The sequence below is a fragment of the Mirounga angustirostris genome, unplaced genomic scaffold (assembly GCF_029215605.1).
Source record: "Mirounga angustirostris isolate CCGP_5_RB_7025 unplaced genomic scaffold, mMirAng1.0.hap1 SCAF_1, whole genome shotgun sequence".
NCBI lineage: Eukaryota > Metazoa > Chordata > Mammalia > Carnivora > Phocidae > Mirounga > Mirounga angustirostris.
Genome location: NW_026991709.1, coordinates 159670905 through 159692018, shown reverse-complemented (window position 1 = coordinate 159692018; position 21114 = coordinate 159670905). Strand labels below are relative to the sequence as shown.

The 21114-nt window shown below is 49.0% G+C and overlaps 1 protein-coding gene across 2 annotated transcripts in view; it reads left to right on the top strand.

Annotated features, from left to right (window-relative positions):
- The window catches only part of EFCC1 (EF-hand and coiled-coil domain containing 1), a 51570-nt gene extending 30913 nt beyond the window's left edge, over positions 1 to 20657 (top strand). Inside the window, exons 3-8 of one of the 2 annotated variants that reach the window (XM_045904245.3) lie at positions 1769 to 1926; positions 4019 to 4160; positions 5371 to 5536; positions 7357 to 7497; positions 9306 to 9375; positions 10214 to 20657. In XM_045904245.3, the coding sequence (XP_045760201.1) occupies positions 1769 to 1926; positions 4019 to 4160; positions 5371 to 5536; positions 7357 to 7497; positions 9306 to 9375; positions 10214 to 10350 (814 nt within the window). In that variant the 3' untranslated portion in view covers positions 10351 to 20657. Of the gene's footprint in view, positions 1 to 1768; positions 1927 to 4015; positions 4161 to 5370; positions 5537 to 7356; positions 7498 to 9305; positions 9376 to 10213 lie in introns of both variants that reach the window. The other variant, XM_045904244.3, reaches the window with a different exon arrangement.
- The last annotated feature ends 457 nt before the right edge of the window (positions 20658 to 21114 follow it).

Sequence of the window (21114 nt, the reverse complement as noted above, 5' to 3'; positions counted from 1 at the left end):
AGCCCCACCATCCATCCACAGAAACTTTTCATCTTCCCAAACTGAAACTCTGTCCCCAGTAAACACTAACTCCCCCCTCCCTCCTCCCCCAGCCCCTGGCGGCCACCGTCCTACTATCTCCAGGACTTTGACTGCTCTAGAGACCTCATACAGTGTTCGTCCTTTTGTGACTGGTTTATGTCACTGAGCATAATGTCCTCAAGTTTCATCCATATTGTAGTGTGTGTCAGAATTTTCTCCCTTTTTAAGGCTGTATAATATTCCATCATTTGTAGAGACCACACTTTATCCATTCATCCATCAATGGACACTTGGGTTGCTTGTACCTTTTGGCTCTTGTGAATAATGCTGCTTGAGTCTCTGCTTTCAAATCTTTGGGGTATATACCCAGAGGCATTTTGCCGGATCACATGGTAATTTTCATTTTCATTTTTCACTCATTTTTCAAGTAATCTTCATGACTGCAGTACAGCGTACTTATTCTTAGATATAGACTGTTTCTGGGTTGATTATATTCCTTTTGGAATAATTTTTTCCAGCAAAACTGTATGAAAATACAATGGTGCATCCTTAACTTCATGTTTTCTTATTTTTGCAGCTTAATCATGAGGAGGATCCCTTTTGCAAAAATATTTGAGACTTTTGTTAGTTTCTCTAAGGACTTTTCCCAGTCCTCCAAGTCCTCTTTTGGTGCTCCTGGCCCTTCCTAATCCTGTTGGTTTTGTCTTATTCAGTCGTAGACTGGTCCAACTCCACCACATCCCCACAATCAGTGGTTCTGCTGTAATCCCACGGTTCTCCAGTATCCCCTTCGCCGATATCCCAAAGGCTCTCCTTTTCCAAGATGTGCAGTTTCATTTTACAGACACTTTGTACTGGGTTGTTACATCTGATAGTCAGAGAGAGATGAGGAATGACAGTTTCTGAAGAGATGAGAGACAGATGTTGGTGTACAATGAGGGAGAAGTGAAGGACTAGTTTAGCAAGCAGTAGTTCATTAGTGAATATTTTCATGTTATGATAGATTCGTTTTCATGTTTTCCTTGACCTTATAACTGCAGTGACATGGAAAATGAATATCCAAAAAGTGAGGACCTTAGATTATCAAGAAAATTGATTGATGAGGCTGAAGTAGGTTCTCCAAAGCCCAAAGAGGAGAGATACTTTCGATCTTAATGCAGTTAAAAGTAACTGAAACAATTAAGACTTTTTAAAAAAAATCTCACCCATAATAAGAAGTCCAGAGGTGGGTAACTCCAAGACCAGTTAACTCAGCCGCTGAAAGATGTCAGGGCTCTTGTTTAACTACTCTATAATTCTCTCAGCCATTTCCTCTTGGTCACAAGATGGCTGCCATAGCTTCAAACATCATATCCACATGATAATGTCCAAAGCCAGGAAGGAAGGGCATTTCCTTTCCTGATCTTCTTTTTATAAGGGATACAAATCCATTCCAGAGGCTCCTCAGATTTTGCCTTTAGTCTCACTGGCTAAAATTGGGTTACAGCCTGTGCCTTGGCTGCAAGAGGTGCTGAGAGAGTGAGTGTCTGTCATGGAAGGTTGGCTCTAACATGCTGGCCGCTGGGTAGGGAGTCAGTAGGGTCAACCGCAGAGACAATCCAGGGTCTTCTTCAGGCACATCATACACAGCTTACCTGTGCAGAGTAAGCAGTGGAAGAGAGTGGGCCCACATCCCACACTCTCCTGCAGGAAGCCGGCTGAGCCCCCTCCTCCCTCTCAACACCTGTGTATTCTCCCCTGCCCACAGGTCAGAGGGCACCCAGACCCCAATCTCGTCACAAGCCAGCCCAGAGCCAGAAGCCAAGAGTGGTGACCCTGCGGACAGTGGGACCAGAAGCCCAGACAGCCCTCCAGAGGGAGCCTGGCAGTCAGACAGCGGTTCCAGGAGCGGACCCCTGGACGAAGGTTTGTCCCCGCCACACTCAGGCTTGCTGCCAGGCTCATGATTGGCCGGCTGTGCCAGGCCCCATTCCCACAGCTGTCCACACCGATGCTGCCATCCAGCCTCCAAACAGAACCCCACTCCCGCTGTGTGCTGAGGCGGGGCTTCCCGAGTAACAAGGGCTCCGTCCTTAGGCCAGGGAGTACAGACACCTGGTGGGAGAAGGCGGTTCCCAGGGATAGGTTCCAGCTCAGTGTGGGGAAAAGTCTGTCTCCTTTCAGTCCCATGCAGGGATGGGTTGGGTGCCCAGGGAACTGAGGTGGAGTGAGCGCCCCATCATCAGAGGTATGTAAGCAGGGGCTGGATGGACACCCCTCAAGAAGACCACAAGGAGGCCCATCGGCTCAAGAACCGGGGCCTGGTGGGTGTGGAACTGTCATGTGGGAAGGGGAGCAACACTGGCTGAGGGGTGCCCAGTGCTCTCCGGGCTCAGTCGTGGGCAGCTGTGGGCGCTGCTGGGCACCATCCTTCCCGTTCCTCTTCAGAGCACCTCGCCTGCCCCTGCCTGGGGCACCAGGACAGTAATAATGACCGTGACAACAATGATGCCACACACATGCATGTACACACACACACGTACATCTACACACATACATGTACGCACACATACATGTACACAGACATACATGTACACACGGACACGGACACATACATATACACATGCACGCGCGTACACAACACACATACACACACAGCGTCGGGAAATTGCCAGGACCAAAAACAAATTGTCAGTACTGGGAATGCAATTCATACAACCAAAAAGTCAGGGACCAGTCCCCTCCACCTTGGTTCTGTTTGGTCTGGGACAGTTTCTACTGAAACAAAACAGAAGGGCCCTGAGCCCAACCAGCTGGGACAGTCAGGCTGGAGAGATGGGTGTCCCAAGTCAGGAGACCTGAGTCAGTGGTTCCCAAACCTACCAGGTGGTCAGGATCACCCAGGAGCCTTTTAGAAATGCAGAGGCCCAGGCCCACCCCAGCTCTGCTGCTTGTGATTCTCCTCTCCCTCTGCAGGGGAGGAGGACACAGCTTTGTTGCTCAGGACACTATCTGTCTGTGAGGATCAGGCCATTGTCACTGTCAGACTGGCTCGAATTAATGAAAAAGTCCACGTAGGCTTCAGGCACAGCCAGGGTGTCATGGAACTTCATCTCTTGCTGCCTTGTGCGGAAGGTGCTCCCCTCAGACTGACCAGACAGCCCCCACAAGCTGCAGACCCACACCCTCCAACTCCCAGGCCAGAGGAATGGCGGCTCTTCTCTTCCCTGCAAGTTTGACTCAGATTTTGGCCTGGCTCTCCTTGGCTCACACTAGGTCCCCTGCCGCGGCTGAACTCGTCATGTGGCCGGGCTGTGTGCACTCTGCCTGGTCAGCCTGGACTCGCGTGTCCCCTGGGCTGGGGTGGAGTGGGGAGGAGAGGGAAGTCTTCCCCTGAAGAGATGGTCAGGGGCTGCCCCCCCCACACTCCCCCCAGAGATGGAGGCCGACGCTGGGCGGCCAGTCCCCGGGGTTTCCAATGTGCAACCAGACTGGAGTACCCCAACCAGACACGGCCACGTTGGGGATCACACAGAGTCACACTCGTGACTTCCCAAGTGGTAGAGGCATGTAGCTCCCTGAGAGCTGAAAATCTGTTCAACCTGGTGCCCATGCCCTGCAGAGCCCCAACCCCTGCCCTGTGGCTCCCCTGGCTGGGACTGTCATATCCTAAAATGGAAATAATATGCACCTCTGAGAGCGCAGACAGGCCTTGGCTAGTTGTGTCATCTTAGAAAGCAGAGAAGAGAAAGGGCTCCTCGCTCCCGGGGGCCCTGTGTAAAACCCCAGGGAGGGGCTCCGGTTGGCCAGATTGGGCCAGGCACTGGGGAGGGGACCCAGCAGCCTCGGTGGCCTCACCTTGCAGGGACGGGGAGTGTGGGAGAGCGGCTATCTGGAAAAAGGGCTGATGGTGCCAGAGCCTGTCCCCTCTGCGGGGCCCACCGCACGTCCCCCTGGGGAGGGCTGCCTGGTTCCCTCCCTTTGGCCCTGGTGCCGGCATCCCGTGCTTCTCCAGCAGTGGACGGGCAGCTGTTCCGCTCAGTGGAGGGCCAGGCCGCCTCCGACGAAGAAGAGGAGGGTGAAGAGAAGTGGCAGGAAGAGCAGAGGTCACTGGCAGAGGTCAAGACGTTGCTGATGCGCCTCTCCAGCTGCAGAAGTGGGTATGTGCACTGAGGTGGGCGGGTGGCTGGGATTGGTGCTGGAGTCCCAGAGCCCCTTCCCAGAGCTTGACCTTGGGGACCTGATTCAAGTCCAGGCTGGGTCACCCCCAGCTCCCTGGACACCCTGGCCCCTAGCCCACGGAGGGAAGTGAGAAGACAGCCCCCCAGCGTGTGCAGGGATGAAATGAGGTGACTGACAAAGGCACTCTTTGTGGGGAGCTTTAATTCCCATTGGTTTCCTCCCACTCCCCTGGCCGCTATGCCAAGACATGGCCCAAAGCTCTAGTGTTACTCCAGGACATTCCAGACCCTTCCTTACCCCGTTGCTCCTGCAAGAAACAGCTCTTACAGGGCCCCCTCCAGCTGACCCCCTGGCTTATTTAACCCTCACAACCACTCTGGAGGGAAGAAAGACCCAGATGCCTGGGGCACCTCAGACAAGTTGCCTGACTTCTCTGAGCCTCAGCCTTCTTGTCTCTAAGATGGGCCAGTAACACTTGTCTGGCAGAGGTTTTCTGAGGACTTGCTAACGAGGCTATAAAATGCCTAACAGGTGCCTGATCCCCGTAGGTTCACCATCGGGGGGCGGCATTGACTTTCATTATATTGTACAGTGCTGTCAATTTTCCCCGGGTTATTGTTATCACCAACCCTTAAGTCAACAACAAGCATTTATTAAGCACCTACTATGTGCCGGGCAAATCTGGAGGCACTGAGAGATCAACAATAAGCAAGACAGCACCCCCACCTCCTGGAGCTCCTATTCTAGTGAGTGGTGACAAGTGTGAGGAAGAAAGGTGAAGCAGGGGAAGGGACAGGGGGGTGCAGGGAGATGCTGGGAAGGCCACTCTAAGAAGGTGCCATGTGAGCAAAGACCTGAAAGACACAGGTAAGTGCATTCCAGGAAGAGGGAACAGCAAGTGCAAAGGCCCTGAGGCATGTTAGAGGGGCAGTGAGGGGGTTACTGGGGCTGGAGCACAGTGAGTGAAGATGAATGGGAGGGAGGTCAGAGAGATCGAAGGGGCAGATTGGGGGAGGCCTTTGGCTTTTCCTTGGAGTAAGACGGGGAGCCATGGGAGGGTACTGAGCAGGGGGTGCCATGGCCTGGCTTAACTTTCAGGAGACAGACTCAGTGGCAACACCCACATTGTGAGGCTGAAGCAGACTCTGCAGAGCCGCTCCACAGTGCTGGTGCTCTCTTTTCCTGCAGGTGTGATGACCAGACAGCCAAGAAGCTCATGACTTACTTCGGCCACTTTGGCAGTGGTGACCATGCCTGCACCCTGGGACAGCTGGAGGCCCGCATCGCCATGCTGGTGGAGCAGCTGGGGACCCAGGGCTGCCGTGGGAAGGCCCTGGGGACACCTGGGGAGGAGGTCAGCTGAGCCCCAGAGGTTGAGGTCTGGACCAATGCTAGAGTCTCTCTCATAGCTGGAAGAACCCTCGAGGCATATCAGCCAAGTCCTGGGCCCTGTTCACAGATGAGCAAACCAAGACTCAGAGAGGAGATGTGACTTGCTTTGATTTAGATTTAATGAAGAATATTTGGGTTGCAAGTTATTGGAATTATAAACAGGTATTTATTAGAATATGGAGCCGGCAAGAACAGCCTCAGAAGAACAGCCGAGGAGATGAGCTTCAGGAACAGCTGGATCCAGTGACTCAGACAAGACTGTCTCCACCTACCTCTGTCTGCTCTGGGTTTCTCGGGTGCTGGCCTCAATCCCCCTACTTCAGAAGGGCTTCCTCCATGTGGTGGTGAAAGGAAAGGCAAGGCCACAGACAGCTCTAGGCTCCCATTGGCCCACCTAAGAAAGCCCAGGGGGATAAGAGCCCAATATATTACATCTCAGGGAAGAACTCCAACTGGCCCAGCCTCGGTCCTGTGCCTGTCCCTGGGCCAATCCCTGTGGTAGGCAGGCAGGGTTCAGGGATTAGCTCCATCAAAGTCAGACAAGGGGGAGGAGGGACACTTCTCCCCAGGAAGGTTACTGAGGGTAGTGGGAGGGAGCTGGAAGCAACGCCAATAGCGGGGTGTCTCCGTTTCAGTAAGACCACTTAGCATGTTTTTCTCATCTCTCGACTCCATTCCACAGTAATCAAGTGCAGAGTGCTATTGAGAGTTACCATTTCACTAAGCCCTAGCCCACTGCGCTTTTGCAAACTATCGTTTTGATCTAAGATAGCTTTATATTTATACACCTGAAATTCTAAATCCATACTGTTTTTGACGTATCTGTGGTCTGATGTGGATCCAAAGGGCATGACCATCACCCCTTTTCTAAGTGAATTCCAAGGAAGTGGGGGGTTAGGAGAGTTACTGAGGCATGTGAGTGGTGTCTCCAAGCCACCCTTCCAGTCCCATCTGCAGTGGGCACTGGCACATGCCTTCTCTGTCCTGCCCAAGGCCCAGAGTGTCCAAGGGCACCACACCTTCAGCTGCTCCTCTTTCCCTCCATCGGTGCCAAGAATTGGGACTGCCTTACTCCTGGCATCCCTGCTTTAGAAGGCAAGTAGCCATGTGATGCTTTGTGACTGCCTGGCATCTGCCCCCTGGTGGGTATCCTGGTAGGACTCATGGTCTCAGTGCTCCCCTGGCCACGGGTGGGCCATGACTCACGCTGGCCCAATAGGGCCCCCTCCTGGGGCTCTCCATCTTGAGGGAAGTGGGAGAGTGTCTGCAGTGTCCTTCTCAGCTCTGACCCCTGGACAAGAGGCTTGAGACTGTCCTACATCTCAGTCCCCATTGCTGCCCCATCCCTGAGTTTCTCCAGCTGCCAGTCTGTTCTGGGAATGACCCAGAGCCTGCCAGTGAATTCTCTGTTTAACTAGCCAGATACGTTTCTGTTGCTTGCAACCAAAAAAATGTATTAAAAAGAAAAGAAAGCAGATGGATAGAGAAGGGAAAATGGAGTCCTCAACTAGAAAACAAAATATGCATATTCGTACATTAACGCAACTCACTGTGTGACCTTAGGCCACACATGCAGCCTCTCTGGGCCTTGGTGCCAGCACTGGGAAGATGGGGGACTTTACCTGCCCAGTCACTGGCAGGCTGGCGGTGGGGGGAGGGAGTCAGATGAGATGACCTCCATGAAAGGGTCAAGGCAAGTCATGGGCCCTGCCTGGAGATGGCACAGTGAGTGCTGGGCAGAGGGCAGCAGGGTGGGTGCTGAGTCCCCATTGGTCCCCGCAGGCAGAGCTACAGCAGAAGGTGGAAGAGAATGAGCACCTGAGGCTGGAGCTGCAGATGGTGGAGACAGAGAGGGTGCGGCTGTCCCTGCTGGAGGAGAAGCTGGTAGACGTGCTGCAGCTCCTGCAGAGGCTCCGGGACCTGGTAGGCTCACGGGCGCTGGCACACCCAGGGCAAGGGGAGGGGCTCTCAGGAGGGAGCACTGGCCTGCGTCAGGCACCTGGCTCGGAGCTTTCCTCACATTAGGCAGGTGTCAACTCCACTTTCCAGATGTAGAAAAGGAGGCTCAGAGAAGTTAATTAAAAAGAAGGAAAGGCTTCTCTGTCCTGCCCAAGGTGCTATTATTCATTTTATAAAGCTGATATAACTTTGATTTCAAAACCAGAGAAGGATAAATATAAGAAAGGAAAATTAGGGCGCCTGGGTGGCTCAGTTGGTTAAGCGACTGCCTTCGGCTCGGGTCATGATCCCAGAGTCCTGGGATCGAGTCCCGCATCGGGCTCCCTGCTCTGCGGGGAGCCTGCTTCTCCCTCTCCCACTCCCCCTGCTTGTGTTCCCTCTCTCGCTGTGTCTCTCTCTGTCAAATAAATAAATAAAATCTTTAAAAAAAAAAGAAAGAAAGAAAGGAAAATTATAAGCTAATGTCACATTGAAACATGGATACAAAATATTAAATAAGATATTAGCAAACCAAATCCAGCAGTGTTTAAAGAAATGCAACATGACCAACTTGGATTTAATCCCAGTAATCTGAAGATAATTCAAGATTAAAAAATCTATTAACATCATATGCCACATTGCAGATTAAAGGACAAAAACCATATATTTATCTCAATAGATATAGAAAAGTCAGTCAGCCTCCTTTTATCATAAAACCCTTCAGCAAATTAAGAACAGTAAGGACCTTCCTTTACCAGGTAAGGAGTCTCAGCCAACTACCTCTCACAAACCTCACACTTACTGGTGAAATGTTAGAAGGAATGCTTCTAAAGTGAGAATCAAGACAAGCATGCATGTCATCAATGTTTGTATGCCAACTAGAGGTTCTAGCCAATGCAGTAAGACAAGAAAAAGAAAGAAAAGGTGTAAGGATTAGATAGGAAGACACAAAGCTATCAGTGATTATATATCATCTACATAGAATACCCAAGAGAATCCAGAGGCAAATTATTGTAATTTCTTGGCAAGGTAAATAATAAAATATCAGAACACAGAAGTCAATTGTGTTCCTAAATAACATCAGCAAACCATTTAAAAAATATTTTTTTGAGAAACCATTAACTTAGGAGTACAGCTCCTATAAGGTGGAAGTAGGATTTGAACCCAGGTTGCCTGGGTTTTAAGTGGGCTCTTGCCTATGCACCAGACTGCCTAGGACACAGAACTACCAAGGCCAAAGCCAGGGCAGCACAGCCTGAGAGAATGGCTGAGTGGCAGCCAGCGCCAGCAGATAGCGAAGGTGGTGCTTACCACCACAACTCCAGGCCATGCAACCTGGGGGTAAAAGCTGGTTCTTCCACCTCCTAGCTGAGTGGCTTTAGGCAAATTTCTCATTCTTTCTCAGCACCGCTTTTCTTCACTGGTTAAATTGAGCCTAATAATATCAGTTGTTGCAAAGATTAAATGAGCTAATGCATAAAAATGCTCTTATTCATGTTTATTTCCAAAGTGCCAACTTCTACTTTGGCACATAAATGGTAATCCATAAATATGTGATCTTTGATGGAAAGGATGCTGCACCCCCCACTATCCACCCACCAAAAGTCTTTGGGAAGCCCATCAAGCAGTGTGGCCAGCCGGCTAAGGGTAGGGGCCCAGGAAGGGATGGGGGGTAATAACTCTGTGCACCCAGGGAGCCTTACAGAAGCCTTTAGGGGCCACCAAGTCCCACCTGCTGAATGGGGACGTGGCAGCCACAGTACAGTCCAGCCCTGTCTCCATTTCTTTTTAAGAACATATCGAAAAGAGCCCTGGGGAAGATTTTGCTGAACACACTGGATGCTTGCAAGGACCCCACACACGGTAGGAGAACTCGCCCATCTTTCAGAGCCTGGACAGCGTCTGGAGAGCAGCCTGCCCAGCACTCTCTGTCCTGAGTGTCTTGTTTGCAAAATGTCACTGTCATGACTGCCCTGACCACCCGCAAAGTGCATAGTCAGGAACAGGCTTCAGAAAGTTAAAAATGCTATTCAGTGTCCCAGGGAGAAGAGCTAAGCAGAAGCCGGTGTGGTCAAACCCCCAAGGGAGGTCGGCAAGGTTCTCTGCTGTCAGTTCAGACACTGGGCTGAGTGTGGGCCAGGCTCTGTGGAGGCGCCTCAAGTGGTTTTAACCCCCTGAGTCATGACAACAGCCCACTGGAGAAGGCGCTGTTATTGTACCCATTCCACAGATGGAGAGACTGAAGCAGAGAAAGGCCAAGTGCCAGCTGTAACCAGAGCCTTGGGTCTCTCCCTTAAGCACTAAGTTACATGGCCCCCATTATTTAGACAAAGTTCAGGGCAGTAGGATTTCATCAGTGCCAGACTGTAGCTGGTGAAGTCAAGAGGAGCCAGGCCAAGCTTTCTCCTCAAAGGGCCTCACAGGCTAATGAGGCAACCAACTGGTGATGAGCCTTTGCTCGCTGGCCTCACAGGGCATTGCTGGGCAAGGCTCAGGTAGGTCGAGTGCCCTGAATGGTCCCTGGAATTGAGAGGGAGGTTAGAAACCTTCTCTGGCATCCTCAGTGAGAAAGAGACAAGAGGGGGAGGTAGCTGGGCAGGACTGGGCAGGACTGGGGAGGGCCCCAGAAAGGAGGAAGAGTGGCTATGTGGGCCACAGTGAGCAAACTGAACTGCCCTCACTGTCCATTCTTTCCTTCCAGAGGGGATATCTGGACCCTCGGCCATCTTGGATGCCCTGCACCAAGCTTTGGCTGGCTGTGAACTCCTGCGGAGAGAGCTCTCAGCACCAGCCTCCACAGCTCCTGCACTCACCAACCCCCTCCTCATCTCCTGCTGAGGTCACTGGCCCAGCCTATGGGCACCTTGGTCAGCCTGACTTCCATCAGACTAACCTCCAGATTAGCCTGACCACCACCAGACCAGGTTCCATAACCAGCCTGACCACCATCGGGTGAGCTTCCATGGCTAGCCCAACCACCATCACATCCTTAGAACCCTGGAGACGCTGACTCCTTCTGAGACTGGGCTCAACCCCAGAGCCTCCCACAACAGAGCCTGGCAGACATCCTTTCCTTGAGTTCCTCCCAGCAGCCCCTGCATTCCTGCTGCCACAGTTCACATTCAAGCCCTGGGGCTGCTGGATCAGCCCATACCTGCTGTTGCCTCCCCTGCCCACTTTCTCACACAGCCCAGCCCAGAATCCCTTCCCTGGTCTCCTGGGGTCTTTTCCCCTCCCAGCACTGTCCCCTTCCTCTCACTGCTGTGCCCAACCTCCAGGCCACACCTGGCCCACTGGGGAATTCCCACACCCCCAGAAGTGTTGAAGACCAGGCAGGGCTGGGGGAACACAAGGCGGGGGTGGTTACTGCAAGCTTCTGGATGGAAGCTGTCCTTCAACTAGCTCTAGAAGAGTGGTAGGATTTAGACAAACAGAGAGGAGGGAAGGGCATTTAATGTGAGGAAACAGCAAGAGCAAAGTGTGATGCCAGAAAGGGCCCCCATTAGTACAGTACCTGGGACACCTCTTTCCCAAGCATATAGTGGGTACTGGATTTCATGGGGTCACAGGAAGGAGTAAGATAAGCTGCCTGGTCTCACCTACCTTAACATCTCGTAGGAGAGAAAGATACACTGACAAATAGTGTGACATGGGTGAAATCAGTGCCCAATCAAGGTAAAATATTTGCAAGAGTCCATCCAAGAGGAGTTCATCTGAGCCAAGGAGTACGGATGCACCACAGAGGGGAACTGAAGGGATGAGGGCAGGTGCCTGGAGGGACAGTAGCAGGTCATGGGGGGACTCGATGGCAGACGAGGATCTGGGACTTGCTCCCATAGGCAGTCGAGAGCCATTGGAGGATTCTGAGCTGCCTCATGGAGGGTAGATGGAGGGGAGTGAAGAAGAGGCAGCTGCAGGACTGTGGGAGGAAGGGGGCACTAGGAGCCTGGAACCAGAGCTAGGGGGACACAGAAGGGGATCATGGGAGAAGGAGGATCAAGGGGTACCCAGTGGGGAGTTTGGGAGCAGTGGGCACTCTGGGGCAGGGCAGCAGGGACTGGGGACAGACAATGCCTGACTGGCATTCCTGACTTGTCTGGCCTCAGACACTCAGCAGCTTGGATGGGGGCGGGAGGCATCAGGGAGCCACTGCATGCTCCTGAGCAGAGTGACACAGGCCCCCAGTCTCCCTATGGTTCCTCTGGGAATGGAATGAAAGAGACCAAGGCCAGTGGCCATTCCAGAGGGGCCACGCTACCCTTGGTCCTGTCAGATGGGCCAGGCTTTTTTCAGAAGGTCCCAGGACTCCTCATGGGCCAGTGGACAGGGCTGGGCACTGAGGAGGCTGGTCTGAGCAGAGAGGGCTGTCCCAGCTTGCTCCTCGCAGCTCAGCCTGAGCCCACCAGGCCCTCCTCCTCTGGCTGTGCTGCTAATGACTGCATGACCCAGGTGAGGCCCACCTGTGCCCCTGCCCAGTAAGAAGGGTCAGCTGTTCCATATCCTGACCATGGTGTCAGTCACGGGAATCTACACATGTGTTAAGATTCATAGAGGGGTGCCTGGGTGGCTCAGTCGGTTAAACGACTGCCTTTGGCTCAGGTTGTAATCCCAGGGTCCTGGGATCAAGCCCTGCATCAGGACTCCCAGCTCAGTGGGGAGTCTTCTTCTCCCTCTCCCTCTATGCTCTCTCTCTCACTCACTCTCGCTCAAATAAGTTTAAAAAAAAAAAAAGATTCATAGACCTTTGGGGCACCTGGGTGGCTCAATTGGTTGAGCATCTGACTCTTGAATTCGGCTCAGGTCATGATTTCAGGATTGTGGGATGGAGCCCCACATAGGGCTCCACACTCAGCGGGGAGTCTGCTTGAGATTCTCTCTCCCTCTGCCCCTCTCCACCTGCTCTCTCTCGCTCTCTCTCACTCAAAAAAAATAAATTTTTAAAAAAATTTTTAATGAAAATAGAAAAAGATTCAAAAACCTGGAGGCTCCCCTCAAAAAAAGCCAACTTCACTGTATGTTAATAAAAAATAAGAGGGACCAGAAGAGATATTCCTGGAGCCCCTCCAGCTCTAGGCACCTGGAATCTTCAGACAGGCAAAGAGGGCTCCTGTAGGTTACAACTACACTAAGCTTCATCCTCAAGATTTCCCTAACTAAAATCTTTTCTTAGCAACTGTCAACCATCAGTGGTTCATCACCATGCTTGTAGGCCCCTCATCTCATTGGAAGCAAGTTGAGGTGGATTAGGATATGGAAATACCCAGCATCACACAGCAAATCAGCATCCAAGCCTGGAGAGGGGCCTGTTTTCTGCCTACATCTCTTGCAGTTTTCTACCACAGCCAGCTGTCTCTGGCTAGGAAGCTCTGGGCTCGCTAAGGGTTTGGGGTCTGGACTAGTTATGGTACAAGCTAAACTGCCTTGATAAAGAGACCCCAAAATACTCTGGGTCAAATAAGATATAACTTAATGTCCCTGCTGTAGAGTTCAGAGGTGAATGGTCCTGGTTGGCAGAGCGGCTCTGCTCTATGTGGTCACCCAGGGATCCAGGGATCCATTCCACTTTGTTGCTTTGGCATTCCCTGGAGTCATATCCTCCCTTGCACAGTGGAAGCCAATTCATCAGCACTGCATCTGCCTTCCAACCCACAGGAAGGAGGAGAGGGAAAGGGAAGGAAAGGCACTCTGGCTCACAAGGCTTCTACTCACAACCCATTGGCCATGCCTAGCTGCAAGGGAGGCTGGGAGATGTAGTCTGTGGCTGAGCAACAATGTGCCCAGTTTCCAGTCCAGCATGTAAGGAGCTTGGAAGTCACCAGTGCATCCAATGACAAGTAAAAAGGTGAACAAGCTGAAAATTCAACAACTCCTCTTAGATCCACAAGGGAAGTGAGGTTGCAGGACAAACGGCCCTCCCCAAAATTGGAAAGACAGACTGGTGAATGCAGAGAATCACAACTTGCCAAAGAAGAACCCACCTTCTTGGGAAACAGTACCAGAATAGGACAAGCTGAACTGTAATCAACAAATTGGTGGAGGCTCAGTGTGGACAAGTATATAGAGTTAAAAACCCTAGGGGGACCCAGTCATGGGGGGGTGGGGTCCCACACCTTTGTGAATTTTACCTTCTAAAGCTCTACAAGGTCCTCACAGTGAAAATCAGAGAAAAAAAACCCTCATGCTTCTCACAGTGGGAAGGGAAGTAACCATTTTGAAATATGCCAGAATATTCTGTTTTCCTTAACAAGGCCTGCCCTTAAGAGAAACTGTTTTACCAAAGCCTAACCTATTGGGGTTTTATCAGAGTCTATACTAATTTCAGATAGAGCAGACTTCAGAGCAAGGAAAATTTTTGAGGGACAAAGAGAGGCACTACATGATAAAAGGTCAATTATTGAGGAAGATATAACAATCCTTAATGTGTATGCACCTAACAACAGTGTCAAAATATATAAGGCAAAAACCAGCAGAACTGTGAGTTGAAATAGATGAATCCACTATTATATTTGGAGACTTCAACTCCCCTCTAACAGAAATAGACAGATCCAGCAGGAAGAAAATCAGTAAGAACATAGGTGAACTCAGCAGTACCATCAACCAAATGGATTGAATTAGCATCTATAGACGACTTCATCTAGCAACTGCAGAACGTACATTTTTTTTCAAGCTCACATGGAATATTCACCAAGATAGACCACATTCTGCGTCATAAAACATACCCTCACAAATTTCAACATATTCTATATGCTCTCAGACCAAAATAGAATTAAACTAGAAATCAATCAACAGAAATAGGTGGAAAATCCCAGAATATGTGGAAGTTAAACAACACACTCCTAAATAACACATAGGTGAAAGAATAAATCTCAAGGGAGACTTAAAAATACTTTGAACTAAATGAAAATGAAATACAATCTATCAAAATTTGTGGGATGCAGTGGTTAAAGGGAAGTTTATAGCATCAGATGCATATATTAGAAAAGCAGATCTAAAATCAAAAATCTAAGCTTCCACCTTAGGAAACTAGAAAAAGAAGAGCAAATTAAATACAAAGTAAGCAGAAGAAAAGAAATAATTTTAAAAAATTAGGGCAGAAGTGAATGAAATTGGAAATAGAAAAACAGTAGAGAAAAACAATGAAACTAAAAGCTGATTCTTTGAAAAGATCAATAGACTCAATAAGCCTCTCATCAGGCTAATTGAGAAAAAGAGGGAGAAGACACACATTGCTAATAACAGAAATGAATGAGGAGATATCACTATAAATGAACATTATATGGATAATAAGTGAATATTATTACTAACTCTAAGCCCTCAAATCTGATAATCTAGATGAAATGGATCAATTCCTTGAATGACACAATCTGCCAAAACTCGCACAAAAAGAAATATGAATAGGACTGCATCTATTAAAGAAACTATATCAATAATCAATAACCTTCCCAAAGCGAAAGCACCAGGCCCAGATAGGTTCACTGGTTAATTCTATCAAACATTTAAGGAAGAAATTCTTCCAATTTTCTATAATCTCTTCCAGAAGATAGAAGCAGAGGGAATACTCCCTAACTCATTCTGAGGCCAGCATTACCCAAATGCCAAAACTAGACAAAGATATTATAAAAACAGAAAATTATGGAGCTATGTCTATCATGAGCACAGATGCAAAATTAAAAATTAACAAATTGTATCCAACCGTGTATAAAAAGAATTACCAAGTGGGATTTATCCCAGGTATGCAAGGCTAGCTCAACATTCAAACATTAACTAATGTAATCCACCACATCCACAGGCTAAAGAAGAAAAATCACATGATTTTATCAATAAATGCAGAAAAAACATTTGACAAAATCCAACACCTATCCATGATAAAACAATAATAATAACCGTCCGCAAACTAGGCATAGGGAACCTCCTCAACTTGATAAAGAACATCTACAGAAAACCTAGAGTCAACATCACACTTAATGGAGAGAAACTAGATACTTTCCCACTAAGATCAGGAACAAGGCAAGGACGTCCCCCTCCCCATTCCTTTTCATCATCTTGTTGGAAGTCCTAGCCAAGGCAAAAAACAAGAAAAGGAAATACAAGATGCTATGGACTGAATACCTGTATCCCCTCAAAGCTCATATGTTGAAACCCTGATCCCCAGTAGGATGGTATCTGGAGCTGAGGCCTTTGGGGGGGAATTTGGTCATGAGGGTGAAGCTCTCATGATAATTAGTCCCCTTAGACATGAGACTGCTTGCTTCCCCTCTCTCTCGGACTCTGCCAGCCGAGGATACAAGACAGTAGTCATCTGTAAACCAGGAAGAGGGCCCCCACCAAGATCCCAACCACACTGGCAAGCTGATCCAGAACTGTGAGTAATAAATGTATGTTGCTTAAGCCCCCCCAGTCCATGGTGTTTTGTTACAGCAGCCCAAACTGACTAAGTCAAAAAGTACACAGAATGGGAAGGAAGAAATACAACAGTCTTTGTGCACAGATGACATGATTATCTAAGTAGAAATCCAAAAGAATCAACAACAACAACAACAACAACAAAACCTAGAATAAGCAATTATAGCAAGATTGCAAGACACAAGATTACTATACAAAAGTCAATTGCTTTCCTATATACCAGCAATAAACGAGTAGAATTTGACATAAAAAAAAACTCCACACCATTTACATTAGCACCCCCCCAAAATGAAATGCTTAGATATGAATCTAACAAAATATGTGCAGAATCTATATGAAGAAAATTACAAAACTCTGATAAAAGAAATCAAAGAACTAAATAAATGGAGGCATATTCCACCTTCACGGACAGGAAGACTCAATATTATCAAGATGTCAGTGCTTCCAACTGATCTCTCCATTCAGTGCAGCCCCAATCCAAGTCCCAGCAAGTTATTCTGTGGAAACTGACAAACCAATTCTAAAGTTTATATGGGGAGGCAAAAAACCCAGAATAGCTAACATATTAAAGAGAACAACAAAGTTGGAGGACTGACATTACCCAACTTCAAGACTTACCATAAAGCTACAGTAATCAAGACGTGTGGTGCTGGCAAATACATTAGTGGAACAGAATAGAGAGCCCAGAAATAGACCCACACAAATACAGTCAACTGATCTCAGACAAAGGAGCAGAAGCAATACAAGACAAAGATAGACTTTTCAATAAATGGTGTTGGGCAAATGGACATCCACATGCAAAAAAAAAGACTTTAGACACAAACCTTACACCCTTCACAAAAATTAACCCTTCACGGGATGCCTGGGTGGCTCAGACGGTTAAGCATCTGCCTTCGGCTCAGGTCACGATCCCAGGGTCCTGGGATCGAGTCCCGCATCGGGCTCCCTGCTAGGCGGGGAGCCTGCTTCTCCCTCTGCCGCTGCCTCTCTCTATCTCTCTCTCTGACTCTCATGAATAAATAAATTAAAAAAAAAATTAACCCTTCATGAAAATTAAAGTGAGTCATAAACCTAAATATAAAATGCAAACCTACAAAATTCCTGAAATATAACACAAGAGAAAATCTAGACGAACTTGAGTATCTTATGACCTTTTAAAATACACGAAAGGCATGATCCATCCAAGAAGTAACGATACCCTGGAACTTGTTAAAATTAAAATGTCCTGCTCTGAGAAAGATGCTGTCAAGAGAACGAGAAGAGAAGCCACAGACTGGGAGAAAATATTTGCCAAAGGCACATCTGATAAAGGACCGTTATCCAGAAGACACAAAGAGCTCTTAAAACTCAATAATAAGAGAGTTAACCTGATTTTTTTCCAATGGGGAAAGGCCTCAAACAGACAACTCACCAAAGAAGATAACAGAGATGGCAGATGCATGTATGAAAAGATGCTCCCCATCAGATGTCACTGGGGAAATGCCAATTAACACAAGGAGAACCCGCCCCACACCTATTAGAATGGCCAAAATCAGAAAGGCTGACAGCACCAAATGCTGGTGAGGATATGGAGCAATAGGAACTCTTGCTCTTCGCTGACGGGAATGCCCCTCCGCTGGCTGGGAATACCACACATGGTGCGGCCACTTTGGAAGACAGTGTGGCAGTTTCTTTCTTTCTTTTTTTTTTTAAGATTTTATTTATTTATTTGAGATAGAGAGAATGAGAGACAGAGAGCATGAGAGGGAGGAGGGTCAGAGGGAGAAGCAGACTCCCTGCCGAGCAGGGAGCCCTATGCGGGACTCGATCCCGGGACTCCAGGATCATGGCCTGAGCCGAAGGCAGTCGCTTAACCAACTGAGCCACCCAGGCACCCAGTGTGGCAGTTTCTTAAAAGCTAAACATACTCTCACCACACAATCCAGCAATCCTTGGTATGTACTCCAAACGAGTTGAAATGTACATCCCTACAAAAGCTCACACGTGGACGTTTATGGCAGCTTTACTCATAGTTGCCAAAACTTGGAAGCAGTCAAGACGTCCTTCAGTGGGGGAATGGATACATAAACTGTGGCACATCCAGACAGCGGAATATTAGCACTAAAAAGAAATGAGCTACCAAGCCACAAAAAGACATGGAGGAAACATCAACGTGTATTACGAAGTGAAAGAAGCCCGTCTGAAAAGACTATATACTGTATGAGTCCAGCTATATCACTTTCTAGAAAAGGCAAAACTATGGAGTAAAAAGATCAGAGGTTGCCAGAGGTTGGGGCTGTGGGGAAGGATGATAGGGTGGAGCGCAGAGGAATTTAGGACAGAGAAACTATCCGTATGAGACCCCAACAACAGGTATATTTGCCGAAACCCATAGAACATACACCCCAACAGCAGGCCTTATTGTAAACTGTGGACTTTGGAAGGTGATGATGTGTCCATGTAGGTTCATGAGTTAGAATAAATGCACCACCCAGGTTTGGGATGTTGATAGTGGGGGAGACTGTGCATATGAGCGGGGACAGGGAGTATAGGAGAACTCTATACTTTCTGCTCAATTTTGCTGTGAATCTAACTCCTCTTAAAAAAACTAAATCCATTGAAAAAGAAAAAAAGGGAGAATGGGCACAGAAGCTCTCTCAGCTGTGTTTGCAGTCAGACCTGGTGTCGGGTGCTTCCTGGCCCCTCAGCCTTGCTGACTTGCCCCTCAGTGGCCTTCCTTTTGCCCGGTGGGGAGAGCCTGGGACTTCCTCAACTTCAAGACCTTGAACTTGGGTGTGACCTAAGCATCTGCCCGATGCTCTGCTCTGGCCCAAGGTTGGCCTGCTGTTCCCAGCCCAGTGGAACCTGGCCCACTACCTCAGGGTGAGATGTCCTGACAATCACAGGACTTCCCTGGCGAAAGGCCCAGGTCAGGGACCAAAGGCAGCATCAACATCTGTGACCAACAGAAGCCAGGTAGGGCCAGGGTGGGCGGGGTTCCCTCTCACCTCCACCTCTGATGAGGGCCCTTGTCACAGCCATGCAGCTCAATAGCAGAGTGCAGATTCAGGCCCCAGCATGTCCCCATGAGAAGCAGGCAGGACCTGTACGGAGCACCAAGGCCTGAGGTCACTGACAGAAAACAGGGTCAGAGGGTATAATCTCACAAAAAGATGGGGCACACCTTGGCTGAGCTGCAGGCTGGGGTGATGTCCTTGGAGCGGGGGGGGGGAGGGAATCGTGGAGCCCAGGGAGCTGCCATCAATGGGAAACCTGGGATTTCCTCTGGTCAGAAGCAAAGTAAGTGCACAGTTCTTAAGAAGCCCTCACCCAAAACAGGGCCCCCCCCTGATATTTGGGCCTGAGTATCAACTGCAACCCTGACCCAGAAGTTTCCTGTCAACTGAGGCTCCTGGGAGCTACCATTGACTAATTAATCCTTGGTAGATGCTTCTCAATAAAGCTTTAGTGCTTCCTTGAGAGCAACCTGACAACTATTTGAATTTGAAAATTTCCTGTTAAAATGTCCACAGTGTCTTTGATAATCTTCCTTCAAGATGTAAAGCTGAGCTCCCTTCCCTCTGAGCGTGAGCTAGACTTAACAAGGACAAGGTGAACAAGGCAGAACTGATGGTGTGACTTCTACTACTTGGTCACAAGAGGCCCTGTGGCTCCCTTCTTGCTCTCCATGTCACGAGGACCCCCAAGCACTCTGTGGGAAAGGCCATGTGACAGGAGATCCGAGTCTCCTGTCAGTAGCCAGCAAGGAACTGAGGCCTCCAGCCAACAGCCAGGCTCACACCTCGGAAGCAAGTCCTCCAGCCCTAGTCAAGTCTTCCAGCAAGCATAGCCCAGGCCGAGATCCCAAACTGCAATATCCAGAAATGAGAACTGCCCAGCGAAGCCACTTCCAAGTTCTCGACCCACAGAAACTGCGGGACAATAAATGAATACATGTTATTGCTGCAAGCTGCCAGTTTGGGGGATGATTAGTTACATAGCAAGAGATAACAAATAGATTTCCTAATTTAAAAAAATAGGCTTTATCAGAACACAGGATAATTCGGGTGTGTTTGTGGTGGGTGTTTAGGAGGCCTGACAATAATCACTAGCAGGTTGCTAGCCCAGAGCTGGCTGACCAACATAATAACGCACCCTGGCCCAGAGGGCAGCGGGAGGGGTCTGGGGAACCAGTGGGGCAGGGGAGTAGGCAACCAAGAGTCAGCGGGGGGACAGGTAGTGGAGTGCGTGTCAGCCAGGCTCCAAGGCCCCGGGGCATCGAACAAATTCAAAGTTAAGGCAATTATGAATTTCAAGACAGCAACCACAGAGCATTAAACCCCAATCGCAGGGCCTTTCTGAGCGGGGAGCCCTTGCAGCTACACTGGTTGCATGCCCTGAAGATGGCGCTGGGTGAGCGGAAAAGCAAGGAGTGGGGCTGGAATCTCACGGAAAATAGGAGAATTGGGTATTTGTGAATAGCCTTCACCTCTATCACTCTTCTTTTGCCTATTTTCTAGAAAGGCTTCTTTGGGATTATTCAAATGGTCTGCAACTCGTTAAGCTTGTTTTCCTGGGGAGGGGGGGAATGTTTTTGCAGGAATTTCTAACTAACACCCTCTCGCGCGCGCGCGTGCGCGCGCGCGCGCTTTCTGTTGACCTGAAATTGCCCGCCCTTGTCCAAATATCTTGCAATTTCACACTCTTGCCACTAGGTGGCGAGAGCACTCATTGAATAGAGGAATAAACAGGCTTCAAAATCACCCCTGGCGTGAGGTCTGTGAGTCCGGGATTGAACTCAATTGAACGCCCCTCCATAGATATTTGCCATACCTTTGCACCACGTGTGCTATTACCAACTCAATATTTTTCTTAGCATCAGCCCACTTTTTAAATTTACGGAAATGATTTTAGGAAGGAAAATCGATATGCTCTAATTTAATTGAGAAAGCGGTCCCACCTGCCATAGAGAGAAGGTAACATAACAGTAAGTTCACAGAAAATACAAGGACCTGTTAACTTCCGACCAGATGCATTTGCTGAGCCTGAGGGGGCAAGCAAAGGTCGACGCCCCAGTGGTCAGGAGTGCCAAGCTAAATTGTTCGATCCATTCAACCAAACAGAAAACCCTCTGACACCACAGACAGATCAAAGGGTGCCAGGCCCACCTGTTATGCCCTGACAGCATCCAGGCAGACCCTCACCGGTGGCTGGTTGACC